At 40.8% G+C, this 18193-nt stretch overlaps 3 protein-coding genes across 4 annotated transcripts; 2 read left to right on the top strand and 1 right to left on the bottom strand.

Moving 5' to 3' along the window:
* Positions 1 to 2250: 2250 nt before the first annotated feature.
* Positions 2251 to 4397, top strand: atp6v0e1 (ATPase H+ transporting V0 subunit e1). 2 transcript variants are annotated; one of them, XM_079268827.1, is made up of 4 exons: positions 2251 to 2451; positions 2919 to 2966; positions 3787 to 3914; positions 4040 to 4397. In XM_079268827.1, the coding sequence occupies exons 1-3, from the start codon at positions 2348 to 2350 to the stop codon at positions 3878 to 3880; spliced, it is 246 nt and encodes an 81-aa protein (XP_079124953.1). In that variant the 5' UTR covers positions 2251 to 2347; the 3' UTR covers positions 3881 to 3914; positions 4040 to 4397. The 2 variants fall into 2 exon arrangements, with proteins under 2 accessions (XP_079124953.1, XP_079124954.1); XM_079268828.1 differs by having other exon boundaries at positions 4037 to 4397.
* Positions 4398 to 4781: 384 nt separating this feature from the next.
* Positions 4782 to 7040, top strand: LOC306777095 (vesicle transport protein SEC20-like; the record flags this gene model as incomplete). Its single annotated transcript, XM_079268066.1, has 5 exons — positions 4782 to 4862; positions 5735 to 5827; positions 5959 to 6050; positions 6530 to 6648; positions 6844 to 7040. The coding sequence occupies 5 exons, from the start codon at positions 4782 to 4784 to the stop codon at positions 7038 to 7040; spliced, it is 582 nt and encodes a 193-aa protein (XP_079124192.1).
* A 2925-nt stretch (positions 7041 to 9965) lies between these two features.
* On the bottom strand, positions 9966 to 11420 carry nkx2.5 (NK2 homeobox 5; the record flags this gene model as incomplete). The annotated part of the gene is made up of 2 exons (XM_079268303.1): positions 9966 to 10579; positions 11075 to 11420. 2 exons carry the CDS (start codon positions 11418 to 11420, stop codon positions 9966 to 9968), a joined length of 960 nt encoding a protein of 319 aa, XP_079124429.1.
* Between the last annotated feature and the right edge of the window lie 6773 nt (positions 11421 to 18193).

Below are 18193 nucleotides of genomic sequence, written 5' to 3'. Positions count from 1 at the left end.
TCTCAGATTGGAGTGAGACGAGGAGAAAATGTGATGTGATCTTCGCAATAGAACATCTTTGATGTGACGTGTCAAGTCTTGGCCAATCAGCGTTTAGATGTCTACAGCGTCTTTCCCTCCTTTAAAGTTTAAGTTACGTTATGTCTGCTACCGTTCAGACTTGCTGGGTTAAGTTAACGTCCACTGCATGCGGAACCTTGTCGACTGTTAACGTTCGTCATTATCGCGATTTAGAAGGAAAAAACGTAACGTGATAAAACGTGCAGCCCCCCCGGGTTCCGGTTCAGTTCATGGGGTCAGTCGTTAACGTTAAACCGGAACAACGGCGCATTTGGTTGCAGGTTGTTTGTTTTAACTCAAAGTAGATTGAGATGATTTCGTGGTCAGAATAACTTCCATGACCACGAATCATGAGGCCCAGATACTGATGAGATGATGAGGTCAAAGAGCTTCAGGGAGAGGAGGCTGGTTGTGTAGCGCAGCTTGACGCAGGGCTGAGCTGTGAGTGGACCTGGGCCTGCATTAAGATGGAGCTGGGCCTGCATTAAGATGGAGCTGGGCCTGCATAAAGGTGGAGGTCTAAACAGACGTGAGTACAGCTTCCTGCTGTCACAGTGTTTTAAATACATTGTTATTTAGGGTATGCTAAATGCAGCCTCTGCTCCAAGGAGATGAACTACAGCAACACAGGCTCACATGTCCTCTCATCACACTGTTCACTGTGATGACCACAGCCAGTGGACAAACAGTCCCAACTGTCCCACGTTGCTCCCAAGAACCCTGAAATAATGAGAGTTAAGGTGCCTGTACCTTCATTTCAGCAGGTTGCTAATGCAGAGGTGTGTATCGATCACAACTATTATTTTACTCTTGATAAGCTACCTCAGCCAGAGTAGATTATCATTTTCATTTAAATAATTGAACTGGATTGAATGCATATTAATTGCAAATAGAAGATAGGCCACAATTCCAACAGCTTTGCAGTAACTGGAAGTTAATATTAAGCCATACAGTAACAGGGTTCAATGAAAACTTTGCACTGCAAAAGGGAAAGCAATATGTGCACGAGCTGGATGCTACTACCTACTAAAGCTCTTATTGATGTCAGTGTTATGAATGCCTGTCAACCAGAGTATATTTATAAATGTTTATTCTTTTAATCAAACTATTGTCTCTCATTCGTTTGTATCATTTAAGGTATACTGTATGCTTTGGAATTCTCATTGTTTTAAATACTACATTTTCTCACTTTTTCATACACCGAGATTTCACAAAATGTTTGGTCATGGAAATTTGGTTTAAAGTCATGGAAAAGTCGTGGAAATCCATTGGTCAAAATGTGTATGAACCCTGTTTCAGGTTAGTGGAAAGAACATTCAAAATACATATTTAGGTGTTTATTTTAATACACTTTGTCTATTTCTCCTAGATTATCTCAAAATTAATTAACAATATAGATAATGCCTCATTTGCATTTTCCAGATCTATTAACATTTTTTTTCCCAAATCACTTGGAAGTCTTTTTCAAAATATATATAATTTTACAATCCATATATTTACAGACCGTTTTCTCCAAATGAGAAATCTCCACTTCATTACTTACAAACACAAACCCTTCAAGCTTCATTCATATCTATAGCACATATTTAATACAATTGTCTTATCTGTACATTTAAACATTCCATTTCAGAAAACTTGTAAGACATACAAGTAGCTGTCGTAATGTAAGTAATCCACTGGGGAAGTTCATGGTGATACTTATAAGTTCAAATGTTTTCGCTATTGACATTTTTAGGTAAAGGTTCTAATAAAAGTAGAAGTAAATCAGATTCTTCTGCCACATTGTTACCATCAGGGGCCTGTTGCCTGTGTGGTACGAATCATTCTGTAATTCTATAAAATGAACGACAGGTGGCACGTTTTTACCACAGACGGAACCTTCCCAAATTCTAGGAACTCTGATATGAAATACTACATGACAGAAATTTCCGAGTGAAGAGTCCAAGCAACATACCTAACCAAGTTATACTCCTCCAAGAAAAATATGAATGATATTGTTCAAGCTAATTTACTACTTTCTCTTCACTGTTGAATGTCATAATACATCAAATACTTCGCTGATCTACTGGGGGACATAAGGTTAGATTGTCATTGTTGCATCTTTAAGCAGATGTTTTCCATGTCTAGTACACAGAAAGACTCACTTTACTTCCGCCCTCTGTGGTTAATGGTCACGTGATACGTGCTCTCTGTCGCACTGTGGATCCTGTCTGGCAGCTGGACTCTACTGAAGTCGTCTAAAGTTTGTGCTTCGGAGTTATTGTTGGTTTTTAAGAAAAACACCACCATGGCGGACCTTGGCTTTGTGATCTCTATGTCCGTGGTGACTCTGTTTTGGGGCATTGTTGGAGGAGTGGTGCCCTGGTTTATCCCCAAAGGACCCAACCAAGGGTGAGTTTGTTAGCTTCTCTTCAGCTAGTTAGCAAGTAAAGTTTCTAATGCTATGTTGTCCCGTGACTCTGGATACAAGTAGCTGCACCGTGTACACAGTGGCGCTACTTTTTACAAACGGTTTCTCAACGTTACTTGAACGATTTATGAAATGTAAACCTTGTGGGCGAACTGAACTCGCTAGTAAGTAAAAGTAAGCGTTAGCTAACTGAAGCCAGTTACCTCTTTTATTCTGGGGTTATTGCCACATGGCTAATACACATCTATGCTGTCTATTCACATATATTTAGATCAAGAGTAAATATACTCCATCTCTGGAAAATGAGCAGAATGAAACTTCCCTTATTTGCCTGTTTGTCACTCGCATCACGAGATCAAGCTGTTAACAGCCTGTGATGTTCAAACCCATTTCTAGTGTCACTAGATGTTAAGTTTACCACTTTTAAATGTTCCTCCTGTTCCCACAGAGTGGTTGTCACGATGCTGGTGCTGACTGCAGTTTGCTGCTACCTGTTGTAAGTATCATCATCCTGGAAATGTACCAGGATTTCTTTAACACTAAGTTGTGACAGGTGTTCACCAATAACGCATATTTAATCCGGTTTATAATATATATCGCTGAAATGATCACGATTCAACCATTTATATACAATTTATGGCCATTTATTTGGATAATAATTAACATTAATTGTTTAAGTAGTTTGATTAGCAAAAATGACTTTATAAATGAATATAAATAAACTTTATAAATGTAACGACTTGCTGCTTTTCTTTGTATTATTGATTCATTTTGGACTGTTGAAGATGTTGCCTTGGGCTTTAGAAAATTGTAATGGGCATTCTTTTCTAACATAATCTTAGTTTGCAACATTAATAACGTGCATCATCAATAATAAAACAGAGTATACAAGTGGATGTTCATTTGTGTAACTGACACCGTGGAGATAATTGTTTCTCCTCCTTTACTCCATGTTAATGTGTGCATTAGTGTCATAATGCAACAAAGCTCGTCATTGCGGTTAGTACATCCATTTAGTAGTTCTGTCTTGTGATAAATTATTTATATTCCTAATATATGGTGCACTATGGTGTCACGTGAGATGGACATAAGAGCACAGCAGAGACAAAGTAGTGTTGGAGGCAAGTGAAGTTATTTTCCCTCAGGCCCTCAGTTTGATGTTGAAAATGTGGGCCTAAATTCAGAATTAGCTTCCTTTTTTTTTTTTTTAGAGAATAGGAAATTGAGCTTTAAAAGGTGTGTTTTCAATTGCACAGTTTTGTTGCAGAGTTGTTTGTATTGACACACGTGATCTTAATATCCTACCTGTCCATCAGCTGGTTGATAGCGATTCTGGCCCAGCTGAACCCACTGTTTGGACCAACTCTGTCCACTGACACCATCTGGTACCTGAACTATCACTGGCAGTAATGTACTCTTCCAGGACCTCTTCCTGATCATGCAGGTAAACATCGTCCTCTGAAAGACATTTGATTTTATTCAGCTCATAGAGACGGTACGTGTAGTCTACAGATAATGTATGATTGTTTGTTTTTCTAAATCTTTGTTGATTGTAACTTCTGCCAGCAGGTGGGGGACCTGACACGGCTGCAGACCAATAGATGTCTCCTAATTGCATGCAGAGATCATTCCTTCTGAATCGCCTTAAACTCAGACCCCTGTGTGATTACTGAGTGACGCCCACACTGGTGCCTTGTACAAAAAATGTTTTCCCAAAGGATTTCTGAGAGATCTCACTGAATGTGCTTTACGTTAAATTAAAACAACCTTGTTGTTTGGTTTATATGTTGTGTAATCCTGTTTATTGTTAATATGAATGACCGTGCCTCATGACGTGTGTTTGATGTGATCTCGTTTTGTCTCATAATATTAGTGATGGATGTAATACATTTGGTAGTTGTTAATAATAAACCAATAATCAGCACCATTGGTCCGTAACTTGTGTTGCCTATTATATGAGCTCATGATGTTTACCTTTTAAGTGTTAACTGTTCGGACTTCATTTTCCTAGTCAGTAATGTCATTGTAGATATGATAATTTGTCCTCATTATGTTGACATGTAAAGATGTATGCATTTTATTACCATATAGGTCATTTTAGTCTGTTGAAAGTTCTTTATTTCAGACTGCATATAAAATACATTTAATTATTTATTGTTTTATATAGAGAATGTTTTTTGTTTTTTTATTCGGGCTGGTTTGTTTTTAATAGCAGAAATTGTAACTTTTCGGTTTGTATGGACAAAGTTGACAGTCGACGTTCAAAACAGGCTTCCTGCTTTCCGTAGTTTGAGCCGACTACCTTGGCAAAATGGCGTCTTCAGATGTCAACGACCGAATAAGTGAACAAGAAATACTCAAATATGACCTGGAAATCAAAGTGCTCATCCAGGTGCGAGTATTTATTTGGTAAGACTACTTGGCGCCACGTTGATACACGCTGGTGTTTTAGCTTGTCATTCAAAGGAATCGTGTTGTTGTCTGATAGCGTTCGTGCTACCCGGTCCCAGCTGCAGGCAGCCGGTGTACCGGCAGCTCGAGCCGCTCTCAGGATGAGCTGCCGGTATCAGCAGAGCAAAAGTGCTGCAGCGTATCTCTGAAATGTGCCTAATGTCCTCACTGATAAGGCAATTGTACCAAGTGGGAAATCAAAACTGCCAGTAAAAGAAGACAACTGGACTGACGTCACCAGTGTCGTAAATTGGCTATAATTAAAGTTTACGTTATTCCGTCAGTGAGAGATGATTCATATTTTAACTGATTTCCAGTAGGATCAACGACAACACTACTATTTACCAAGTTTGATTAGCCTTTTCCCACTAATTATATTATATATATTTTTTTGTATATTTGTAATAATTGACACATTTTGACTATCAGTTAATGGTTAAAAGTAATTGTAAGCAAAAATACGAAATATGTATTCACCCTTTTCTCTATTATATATAATTTTAAATCAAATACCTTTCGTTTTTTAACTGTTCTTTAGGGGGAAAAACAAGGCGTCTTTGGACTGTGGGAAATTGTGATTAATTGATAATGCAAATGATCATTGCAGGCTAGTTGCTTTATTTTCTGAGCACATTTGGTGTCCCATGTTGACAGATTATTGCCACCTAACAGAACAATGCACCTCTTGCTTACAGAGTCCCAATGGTAGTTCACTGTAACTGCAGCATGTCGATACCACTAACCTCACCTTACAGTGACAATAAAAACGTATATGCACGTGTCTGTCTCATCCTGGTCTTGATGTCTCACCAGGACATCACTGAGTGCTCAGGCCCTCAAAGCAAGCTGACCGAACTGAACGCAGACGTGAAAAAGAGTTTCCACAATCTCAGGTTGCGGATTCAGGTAAGAAACACTCTTTTTATTTTTATTTTTTAAATGTCTCTGCAAACACGACAGAACCCCATTATGGGCTGTGCATCAACCACTTTCAATGATAATCAATAACTCAGGAAACATTTGTGCCACTTTGACAGGATTTTGAGCAGATGGCTATGGAGCAGGACAAAGAGTCAGACAAGCAAGCACTGATCAGTCAGGTAGAGGGACACAGGAAACAGATGCTGAGGTAATGTCTATACCTTTTAAATATGTTGCCACTCCCTGACTTGTATAAATGTGAACTGTTGTACAAGCATGTGCAAATCGCCAGCTTAAACTTGCATAATGTCTACTTTATGAAAATATTCATACATATTATTTATGTCTGTTCTAGCAGTAACCAGACAGGTTGGAGGAAAGCCAACCTGGCCAGCAAACTGTCCATAGACAATATGGAAAAGCAGGCACTTCTTAATGGAGCAGATAGCGTTGTGAGGCAGAGGTGAGCGGATGTGTGCTACTTCCTCTTAAATGAGATTCAGTCAGAGACGGGGATCAGCTTAATGTCTTGGCAAAGTATTTTCGGAACAACAAACCAAATCCTCTCAAAGTTGTATTTAGAAAAGTGCATTGTTTCTACATCCTTCTCGTCCTTTTTTTTTTTTTATAGAATACATTCATTTAGTTCTCGGACTGCTATAGTTGTGTCTGCTGTCTTGTTCTCAGGAAGATGACCAAAGAGGGCCTGGCCCAGACCACCAGTGATATTACAGAGAATCTCATGAGCATCAGCCGGATGATGGCGCAGCAGGTTCAACAGAGCGAGGAGACCATGACGTCACTAGGTTGGTGAAGGAAACACCTGATATAAAGTCTGTGTTAACACTGTGTCGCCTGCAGTGGATACATACTCTAGGTTGGGTTAAAAACCTCATGGCCACCGACTTTAGAAGACTCAACAGGATTTACAGATTTGATGTTAATGCACACCATCTTAAATGTCTATCCATTTATGTTAACTGTGTATCTCTTCTTCGCAGCAACCTCCTCGAGGACAATCCAAGAGACCAATGAGGAGTTTAAGACCATGACGGGGACTATCCAGCTCGGGAGGAAACTCATCACCAAGTACAACCGCAGAGAGCTCACTGATAAACTGCTCATCTTCCTGGCGATCGCCCTCTTCCTCGCCACAGTTCTCTACATCCTCAAGAAGAGACTGTTCCCCTTCCTATAGACCAGGTACCTTTCTGAGGAGCACTCCCATTACCACATACTGTACTTTCCGTGGTCAGCGCCAATGATTTTAAACAACCCTGACTGCCGCGTGTCATATTACACACACACCAGCGTCTGCTCGGTGGAATGTGGACTGCTCACTCTGCTGAACTTTGAAATATTGTCAACAAAGGGTGAAGATAAACCTCTCGTTCCGTGCGGTGTTTTTTTTATTTGTTGAGAAGGTTTTGGTTCAACATACAAAGGGAATAATTCATTTTCGTGAGGGGGGGGAAAAATGTACGTGTTGGTGACACAAAATGTGTCAGACATCCATCCTTGGTTGGTGTGACAGTGATGCTGTGCATTGCTTTTAATGATATCAATCGTGAGAGGAATGGACGACGCATAATAATCATTTATTTTTTACATTCCTGTGGAAGATATCAGTGGCCATACTGTGTGTGCGTGCGTGTGTGTACTGAAATGAATTCTTAGACACCTAAAATATTCTCTTACCTTACTTCAGATGTTGTCGTGACAGCTCATAATGTGCTGAATGCAGTAAAACTCACCTCATAAGAACAATGTCTAAGAAACATAACGCAAACAGAATTTCAGTGGAATCTGATCACAAAACAAAGTGCCGCTGTTCATTTCAGTTGAACAAGCTTGTATTGGCCTGCATGTCATTTAAGCAACGTTATCGTAGTATATTACGATTAATCAACAGTCCTGGTAAATGTCACAACATTGAGGACGTATATTGTGGGAAAGATATTAGGATATATTCCTATATATATTCTTTACTAACAGATGTTTGAACCGAACCGTTTTTCATCACCTGATATCATTAACTGTGCAAATGATGTACACTATGATGATGAAGCACGCTGTTTAATTGTTATTTATAATGTTTTGTGTGAAGTATAATTTATTACAGCATTATAGTGACTTAATGCTACTTATTGCAAATAGAATATTAAAATAGCTTTTAACTTTGAATACAAGCCCTTCTGCACCTGCTCAGTTTGTGTTTCCCCAGCTGGATAATCAGTGTTTCTACTTGTATATGTGCACTTCATGTTGTCCATAATGTTTTATTAATTTAGTGCGCAAACAAAAAAGAAAAAAAAATCAAAAATCGAGTGTGCACACCTCCATCTCCGCCCGCGTCAGCGTGGCTCTGGCCTGCAGAGGAGCAGCCGTGTTCATCACACTGGCAGAGATAGAGCAGCATGCATCCCTGCCTTTCTTCAGATAAGACCCGGAAAAGCAGATTATTCCGACCCGTTTCCCCTCTCCCTTTTCCAGGCTGGGTGGAGGGTGAGGTGGGGGGGATATTTTTAGGTCTGTGTGGTGCTGTTATCTGACATCGCCTTTTCAACACCTCGGAGGAGAGGGTGGCCAGAGGAGCTATACATGACCTTGCTACCCTCTCTGCAATTGCCATGGCATTGCCATTTTGTTTGATATGTGTTCATGTTGTCCATATTCAATAAACATAAAGTCGTCTGGCTTGATGTTTGACATGTTTCTCGACCGTGTGTTGTTTAAAAAGAGACGGGACGACAGAGCGTGTGTGGAGAGAGCTGAGAGATGACTAAGCGTCTCTTACTCCTGTAAAGTGGTGGCAGTTGGGTAGCCTGTTTATAACTGCACACTTAGACGAGGCCTCTGGCTCTCTGTCGAGCAAATTGGACTATTCTTGCATTTAGCACTGTGATAGTGTCAATCAAGTGTTTGGGTTTGTATCTGGACAAGTGGACTGGGGTCTCAGGGGGAGCGTAAACTGCCCCACACTGATGCCATTAAACAACCAGACAGAATCCCTCCAGCTCCGCGTTCATGTCGTCATTTCTACAGCTGAAGTTGTTCAGCTATTTATCTGTTATATTCATTATCTGTACGTTCTCACTGTGAGCCCCGTTAAACTTGGTCAATTCTCAAATACATCACAGTGACGATTTAGCAAAGACAGATTTATTTTTTGTCAAAACAGGAGTCTTTAATCATCAAGTATTGTTCAACAATAGATTAATGTCTTGGATCAGGTAACATCTTGAATTTGTACAGAGAAAATGTTGCTGACTGTCAGGATGGCGTTTGCCAGATTGTATATAAAATGCTTGTACACAAAATACAGTAAATGAAAATCAAAACGTTTGTTTAAAAACAGCCTTTCCTCAGCAGAGCTTCATTTAATAACATATTGCAGGTCAAGGTCACGGCTCACAGCCATCTCTGTCCCAGCAGCTTTAAACATGCGTGGAGAGCGAACACACGGCTGACAGCGGCTTGTTAAAAGTGTAAACTTTTTACAACCTTTTAACCTTGTTTAAGCATATTGAAGGAAGCTTCCTAATAGCCACTTGAACATTTTAACCAGACACAAACCACATGAGGGCCGACAGGTTTTATGGTTCAGTTCAACCATTATGTGACCATAGTTCACTGTGACATATTATATACTTTTATTTTATATTTTTTACAGTTTCTTTTATGATTTAGGGATTGAAAGTCTGAGGCAAATTATTACGTGAAACAACTTAAAGCATTAGGATTAAATAGTTGCATGTCAACAATATTGACAAATAAAAATAATAGCCTAGAATGAATAAAAGTAAAATATTTAGCCATTGTGTGAAGGGAAAAAAAGCATTAATAAAATGAGAATAAGAAATGATTTTATTTGACATTTTAAATTGACATAACTGTTTGCCGACTAGGTTTTTTTTGTTTTTTTTGCAAATGTCACTGAAATAAATTAAAATGTAGATCATTCAACTGTGCTGAGAACTAAAACAATAAACTACAAAAAGTAAATAATTAAATATAGGAGTAGTTACACAAACTCCGCAAAGTCTTGGCACAATGAAAAAGAAAGCATGCAGTCATAAAATAATCCCGTTAAACTGAATCGGGAACACACGTGTTTAATAGGTTACCATGTTCTAATGCCATGTAACGAAGACACCCCATTACTGGAGGAAAATGTGTTCTGCACATTATTCAGGTCCCCTACCCCAAAGTTCATGTAATTCCCGTTGCTGGACGATCCTTGCATTGTTTGCATTGTGCCTGCAGGGTAATTACACGCATAGTTTGTGTTGCAGCTGGGGCCGGTGTAGTTACTGAAGGCTGGATAGTTGTTATAAGAGAAGTGGCTGATGTGACCCATACTGTAGGAAGGGTTGTACGTGGCTGTGTCTCCCGCCAGGCAAGGCTTCCCGTCCCGCACCAGCACCGGCACCGACACTCTCCTGGGCGGCGGCAGGGACACCATCTCCAGGCTCTGGTCCTGCCTCTGCCGCTTGCACTTGTACCTCCTGTTCTGGAACCAGATCTTCACCTGGGTCGGGGTGAGTTTGAGCGCCCCGGCTAGGTGGTCTCTCTCCGGGGCGGACAGGTATCGTTGCTGCTTGAAGCGGCGCTCCAGCTCGTACACCTGCGCCTGCGAAAAGAGCACGCGCGGTTTCCTGCGTCTCCGGGGCTTGGCTCGGTCTGGGTCGTCGGTTTTTATGTCCTCCGCGGCCTCGGTCGGAGGACTGAACTCCTCTGATCACACCAGACAGAAATAAAGGATGAAAAAATATATATACATATATCTGTAAAAGTTGTGTTAACAAAGGGGCTGGATGGATATTTATTTTCTATGTTATATATGAGCTATGTTTACTATACTTCTGACCAATAATAATAATAGTAGTATATAATATGTTGTAATATATTACTTAGCCTATTGTTAATTTGTGCCAATATTGATAATTCAGTTCCCTGGGCTTCCCATGATGCATTCAATGTACTTTGGAAAATAAATCTAGCAGGCCTACAAGAAAATGATAACCATAAACTCAACTTTTAGATATTGTTTTACTTTGAAAACATCCGGTTTGAAGCCTGTTTTATATAAGAGTGTCTCCTGTATGAATGCTTATTGCTTTAGTGGAGTTGTTGCATCTGATGCGTTTCGCACAAATCAAAAGAGCACGAGCCTGTGGGCCTCATTTCTGCACAGGCCTGCAAAATCAAATGATGTCCTCCTCAGCTCACCTTTTCTACGTTTCGCCTCAAACGCGTCTGATTCCCCATCCTTAACTATATCCATCTCCATGAGCGGTTTCCCATAAAAGGCAGTGGCGAAGTTGAGTGCATTGCCTCTGCCGGCTCTGGAGTCGTGGAGGTCTTCTGCAAACAGCGAGGCGGCCGCGGACGACATGTCCCGGAAAGGCTCCTGCTTCAGGCGGGCCAGCATACAGGAGGAGGAGGTCGGCACGGTGCAGCAGTCCATACGAGAAGAAACGTCCAGAGAGGACACCGTAACGTCATGACTCTGCTCCAGGTTTAATATATCCTTTACAGAGAAGGGAGTGGACGTGCTGCTGGGGCTGGGAAACATTGCCAAGAACTGGGAAAAAAATCTATTAACTTGTCATAGGACGTAACAAAGAATACGTCAACAAACTCCCTCTCCTTCCTGGCAATATTTACTGGATTTAAGTATTAGTTTGGTGGAGCAGACTGATCTTGAGTGAAGTTTGCATTTTGAATGTCAACCCTGTCTCCAAACTTTTTTCTTGGCCTCCCTCTCCTCCTGGTGACGCAGGGAGGGAGGGGTGAGCCAGTGGGACGCTCTGCATGGAGCCACTGGTACTACTCCCATTCCGTGACGTAAAGTCTGGTACATATACAGCTACATGCGTTCAATCACCAAATGTTCCAGCCCTGACCCAATTACGCTCTTTCCAGCGCAAATGAACTTGTTAGAAGCATTTGCTAAATCAGCTTGATCCTGGTAGGAATATAATCATGCATTGTTTGAGGATAGACTTGTTTCAAAAACTTCATAAATTGAGTGAAACTTAATAAATATCTTTTTAGATTAATATATTTCAGTTTTCCAGTCATTATACGCACAATGCAAATGCGTTTACAGTCAATTCTACAAGCCCAGCCGTTAGACGGATGTTTACACACACACATTCAAGTAGCAAGATAAATGATTTATCGAACTCCGTGAACATCAACGATCTATAATAGCGACCAACGAGTCAAAACGTGCATCAGTTAGGGCACTGGGAGGAATTATAAAAGGGCTTGATGCGTCTGATAAGCTTGGTCGTGCGCGTGCGTGTGTTTGGGGGGTGTTGACCCGTCCCTCATCCGATGGGAAACGGAGCAGACGAGCGCCAAGAAAGAGGGGAGCAGACAACAGGTTTTGGGTCCCTCAACACGGAACCTGAAACCAGGAGCGACACACTCTGCTGTCTGCCTCCAAGAGATTCTGGAGCCACTGTCTGCGTTATCAGGACGTGATAACAGACGACAACAAACCTGCACACACACACAAACACACTCCCACCCACGCTGCAGGCCCTAAAGCGGTGTCATATATGACACCCACGTTTTTAACCGATAAAACAGCCCAATTCTATTGCTTTTACGCTTTTGATTTCGCAAATTTCACTGCCTTCTTGTTCAATTCCAAGACCAGCAATCAGCTGTAAATTCCACTGGGGAAAAAAAGACACTTCTCTCTCCTTGCATTCGTGCATTCTTCATAGTTAAATGAGATGTTGTCAAATTAAACATGCAATCAATAAAGTATGGATTAGAAATGACAAAGCACAACTAATTTCGCCGGACGGTATTACAATGGAGACAACTGTGCGTAATGACGCGTATAACCGACACGTGTTTCCCCCTGCACGATTGGCACTAAACCTGCTATTAATGCCTGTGGAGACGGTCACAGGAGACAGACAGTATTATCGTTTGTTTTATCTACAGCGTTTAGCACAGCCACGGGGTAAATGGGTCCCCCTGTCTCCGACCCAGCGATGGTGTTTATAGTTTTAAAGACTATTTGTGCGCCTCGAGAGCTGATGAATGGCTGGACGATCTTACTCAGGCGCAGCGAGAGTCAACACTGGCCCGGCTCTTGCTGTAATAATTGGTGAAATAACGTAAACGCACAGGGGAGGGGGTTGGAGGGGGGGGGGGGGGCAAAATACGTGAGGAAAATGTGTTCATCGTGATTGATTTCGCCTGCTTTGAGCGGTTTGACTGTAAAGTTTCATTGTGTTCTAGTATTATTTTAAAGGGAAATTCTAAAAGACGAATCGTCTGGAATGATACATTATCCACCAAATTGAACACGTCCTCAGTTCTACCGGAGAGTTAACTTTTCAGTCAACTGTAAATTGAACATGACAGGTCTGGCATGTGTTTCATATCCCTAATGCTTCGTCCCGCAGCAGCCCCGCGGTCCCCTTTGACCTGTCTTTCTGCAGCACATCTCCAACTCAGATAAAGCTTCAGATAAGGTTGCTTAAAAACTTCCGCTGCACGAACGTGTGGGTATTTTGAGGGTCGGAGTTGGGAGCCACTCCGTGTGTGCGTGTACGCGTGCGCGCGTGTGTGTGTGACCTAAATTAAAATGATTGCCTCTTGCCTAAACCTTCCTGGTGGCGCAAAATACCTCTTTAAAAAGGGCTCTCTGTCCTGGAGGCCTTTTTGGTGATTTAGATCCATTAACTCTTTGGTGATTAGACTAATGTGGATGTAATCTGGTTAAGAATGGCATAGCAACGATTTTACACTTTCTCCACAAAAACCTTTACCTTTTCAAAATACCAGTAGCAGTGGCCTTTGTAAAACTTTGTAGCAACATGCAGTCCCTGCTTTCAAAACGTTTGATGTATAAAAGGTGCAATTATGAATTGGGAAATGTTTACCTTCACGTTCTGAAGGATGTGTGTTGAGTTGTGGATGCATTGTATGCTGTTTGTTAATGTTTTAGGTCCTTCAGTTGGCCGAGTTGTGACTTGTTCTATTGGCTTACAGTTTTACCTCATATTTTATGAGGTGCACTTATATTTTTTTTATGTAATCTTAAATTGGAAGCAGTAAACCTAATCTGTCAGAGGTGAGAAAAAATCCAACATTTCCCTAAAACTAGTAAATAAAGAAAGTCTCAAGAAATGTTAAAATATATCATGCAAGTGTCTCAAAATCTTTATCCACAGTACATTCAATTCATCTTTTCTCTATATAGCACCATACAATATAACAGTACATGAGAACATGTAATCACTTTCAACCCCTGATACACTAGATTAAAAGAACAAATAAGAAATACAAATAATAACACATGGCTAATAATCCAACTAAAAACAACTAAACAATGAAAGCATTAGAAAATGAGCCTGAAATAAGTTTCAAAACATATATAACTATTCACAGATACACATGAATAAAAAATAATACACATTATTTTTTTTGTATTTGACTGCATCATACCAATGTATATAAACACACACAGACATACAAATAGAAAAACGTCTCCATCCATAACCCAGTGAAATAATGTGTAAACCATTTGAATAAAGTGAAATCAAATAAAACGTTTCACAAATGAAGAAAGAGAAAGTGAGTTTTCAGAATTCAAACGAGGACACACAATGAACTGGCCTGACCAGACCGGCTCTTCCAAAGTCTCCAGGCTCCAACAGAAAGAGCCCGCTCACGATGCCTTTAATCTGGAGCTCTGGACAGCCAGGAGGACCTGTTTGAGGATCTTACCACACACCCCGGTTCATATACAGTTACAAGATCTGTGATGTCGGAATCTGTAAAATCTCTAAACTTCATTGGCATTTTAAACTCTGGTGGACAGAACGATTGCTTTCTATTTTTAAAAATTGTATCAGATCGATTTGTCATATAGACATTCAAACTTTCAGTCAAATGGAAACTCTTTTATTGTTTAAGAAGACAAAAAGAAGAGCACCAATCTTGATACAACACTTACATTGTTTTGCTAAATCCGAGATTAAATCATAAGAAAAACTACAAACAACACAAACCTATAACACCAACAAAATGAGATTGTTAGAAGGAGAATCCAACAATTCAACAATGCAAACTTGTGGACCAATACAATGATTCAGACTGATCATATTCTGTGTTCGGGTCCAAATGGGAATTATGTTGAAATGCACCAATCTTCAAAGGAGAATATAATAAATACAATTGGAAATTGAATTGTGGGGTACTATCTATTTTTGGATGAATTGTCTGATGTGACAAATACATTTCCATGGAGAATTTGGTAAAGAAAAAGTATATATGTGTGTATGTATATATATATATACATATAGACATATATAGACATATGTATATCTATATATGTCTATATATATATATATATACATATATAGACATGTGTATATATATATATATATATGTATATATATATATATATATATATACATATATAGACATATCTATATATATATATATATATGTATATATATACATATATATATATATATGCATATATCTATTAATGTAATTTTGAGGTTATCAGTTAGTTTTCTTCCTGCCAGTAATTATCCTGAGTTTTGATGTAAACATATTCAATTAAGATGTTTCCTATTGATGTTTTTCAACTACATGTAATGCAATCAGCTCCAGCCTGCCCTCTTCTCACAATCATACAAATTAAAAGATACACTTGCACAACATGTATACTGACTCGACCTGAAATCCATTCCCTTCAAATTAAACATCGACCTTTAGCTGATTCCCTTTACGGTCAAGTCATAACACCAGACAGCTCTTGTGTGACCCTGATAGGTTGTAAATCCATATCACCACCTGCTGTTGCATATTTTGTTGAAGAGATCATCCTATATTATATTTCCCAGTATGCCTCCTTATTACCTCACGTGTCAGTCAATGGTTGATACTGTCCAATTTGCTTTCAGTTCAAGGTCAGGCCTTGGCAACTGCAGTCTGACGCTGTGTCTCCATCACCCTGGATGTTTCATATACTACTAGTAACGGCGGTGGAGATATCATGAACTGACTGATTTAGACGTGACTGATGTGGTTTACCAGCCGATGAGTTCAATCTTCGGCCCCTTGGCCCTGTGTCCTCTCCACCCCTCCCTCATGAGTTACACCACCACCATGTGGCCGTTGAAAGAACACACCCAAACGGTGACTTAATCCATAACCCGTATGCTGTTTATGATGAAAATGTGGATTTTTAATCATACGAATGATTGCGGCGGAGGTTCTGTTGTGGCAAAGATCGCTCAGCGGTCAGGACGCTGTATCATTTATTGTGTGACTTAAGCATCCGCTGATCCAGAGCCAGCGTGTTGTAACTGGAAACGAACTGAATATGGCAGCGATGTCAAGTGCCATCTGTCTGTGCGTCGTTTGTCTTGTCTGTGATGGAGGCAGCAGCATCCCCTTCATCTTCGCTCCATCCTCTGCCTCCTCCCGCCCACCCCTCCACCCCCTGACGAGCACTGCCCAGGTCATGTTCATAGGCCTGGCAAGGCTTCACACAGTCCTCTGCTGAGTTCAAGGTGATGTTAGAGCCCGCCCGGGGGAAAGACAAGGAGGCTTTCTCCTCTGGGGCTGCTTTAGTTTTGTCTACAGCTGACGTTTGAGGTCAGTGGTAGGATGCTGCTGCGTTGTGGCTCATGAGCTGGTGAATGGATTTTAAGGGACAGGTTGTGCCCTGTTGACATTTGCAAACTGGATACGAAACCGGAATTTGAAAGGGGTACTCCAGTGATTGAGCATTGCACTCCAAATGGAAGCGGCCGAGGCCGAGATAGCCTGAATTGTACTCATTTGTATGAGTCAAGCTTCAGAACCACTACATGCTATTTCCATATTCCCTGCCTGAATTCAACAGCAGGTTTTATCAGACCTTCTCATCCAGTCCCTGCCCTTAACTAGCTGCTGAATGGATGCTGAATCAGACGTATTAAATCTAAACATTTTGAGACCCTATAGTTACCATAGTTACCATAGGACACCATAGTTGTATCTCTCTGATAAAAGACTTCCTCAAAAGATTATTTCCATTCTCACTTTAAACGCCTCCGAGAACCCTCCGCAGCGGGACATCCTTCGTGATGGAGCAGATCAATTTCCGGGTCACACGAGTAGCGAGGAGACATGCGGTGGTGGCTCACGAGGTAGAGTGGGTCACACATTAAGCCCACGAGGTTGACTGTTGGATTTCCGGCTCCCCCTGTCCGCATGTTGAAGTGCCCTTGAGCACACACACTAAACCCCAAGCAGCTCTGCTAAATCGCTTTGTTTAATGTAGAAAAGCACTATATTAACGCTGTCCATCTATTTATATGAGAACCATTTTAAGTCTCGAGTCCAACCCGAGATTACCCCGATGACATCACCTGAGTTACTTCCTCAGACTTCAGAAAGCTCCGTCGAGAGCAACCGAAAAGATTATACAACTAATGCATCGTCAAAATGATATTGTTTCATATCTTGCACAGTATTTGCAACGTTCCGTTCAACCGGTCGCCGTTTCATTTCACTGCATTTGTATACTGTAGGAGTGTTGCTAGAAATTGTGGTATTTTGGGGATCTTCTCCACCTGTGAACTCCCGGTACAGTCACTACTTTTCTTTACTTTTCTTTTCAAGTGCCATGTGATCTACTGCACACGTAGTACACAAAGTGGCCAGAGGAGGGCAGCATAACACAGTCATTTATTGCTGCTCCAAAAATAGTAGCTCAAACTGAACATGTCTTTTTGGCTAAAGGAACCATCATTGAATATTTTATCACATCGTCATATCATATTCAGATTGTTAGAAAACAGATATTTTCCCATTTGCAACTCCTTTTGAAGATGGAAACTTCCTGCAATTGTACTCCTGTTTTCACAGCAGGTGAGACGAACCGACGCATTGTCTCCTAAAAGTGTTGAAGTGATCTGTTCATTTGAGCTTTTCCAAGTCTAAATTACACTAGTAAGCTCTGTAATTTTCCCTAATGCTCAGCCTATTTGTAACTATACAGTATAGCTCCATGTCTTGCCTTGTCCCCTCATTAAATATTAGTTTTCATGATCAGGAACACATCGTACCAGAGTTGTGCAGTGACCCAGGACCGACTATGTACCCTGAGGTTTACAGCGTCTCTCCGCGAGCCTGCGTGTGCTGTATCAGCTGCCGTCACTTTATGGCCCTTAACTCACCCAGCCTTCCCTGAGCCCATTTAACATGCTGACTGCTCTGTTTTCCATGCAATCTGAGTTGACCAAGAAATGAGGTAAGAGCATTGCTAATAGGCTAAATGACCAACATTGTAATAAGGCTCGCCGGAGCAGCTTG

Source organism: Melanostigma gelatinosum (assembly GCF_949748355.1).
Source record: "Melanostigma gelatinosum genome assembly, chromosome: 5".
In the NCBI taxonomy this organism is placed as follows: domain Eukaryota; kingdom Metazoa; phylum Chordata; class Actinopteri; order Perciformes; family Zoarcidae; genus Melanostigma; species Melanostigma gelatinosum.
The sequence above is the reverse complement of the archived record's forward strand: the minus strand, read 5'-3'. Positions and strand labels throughout refer to the sequence as shown.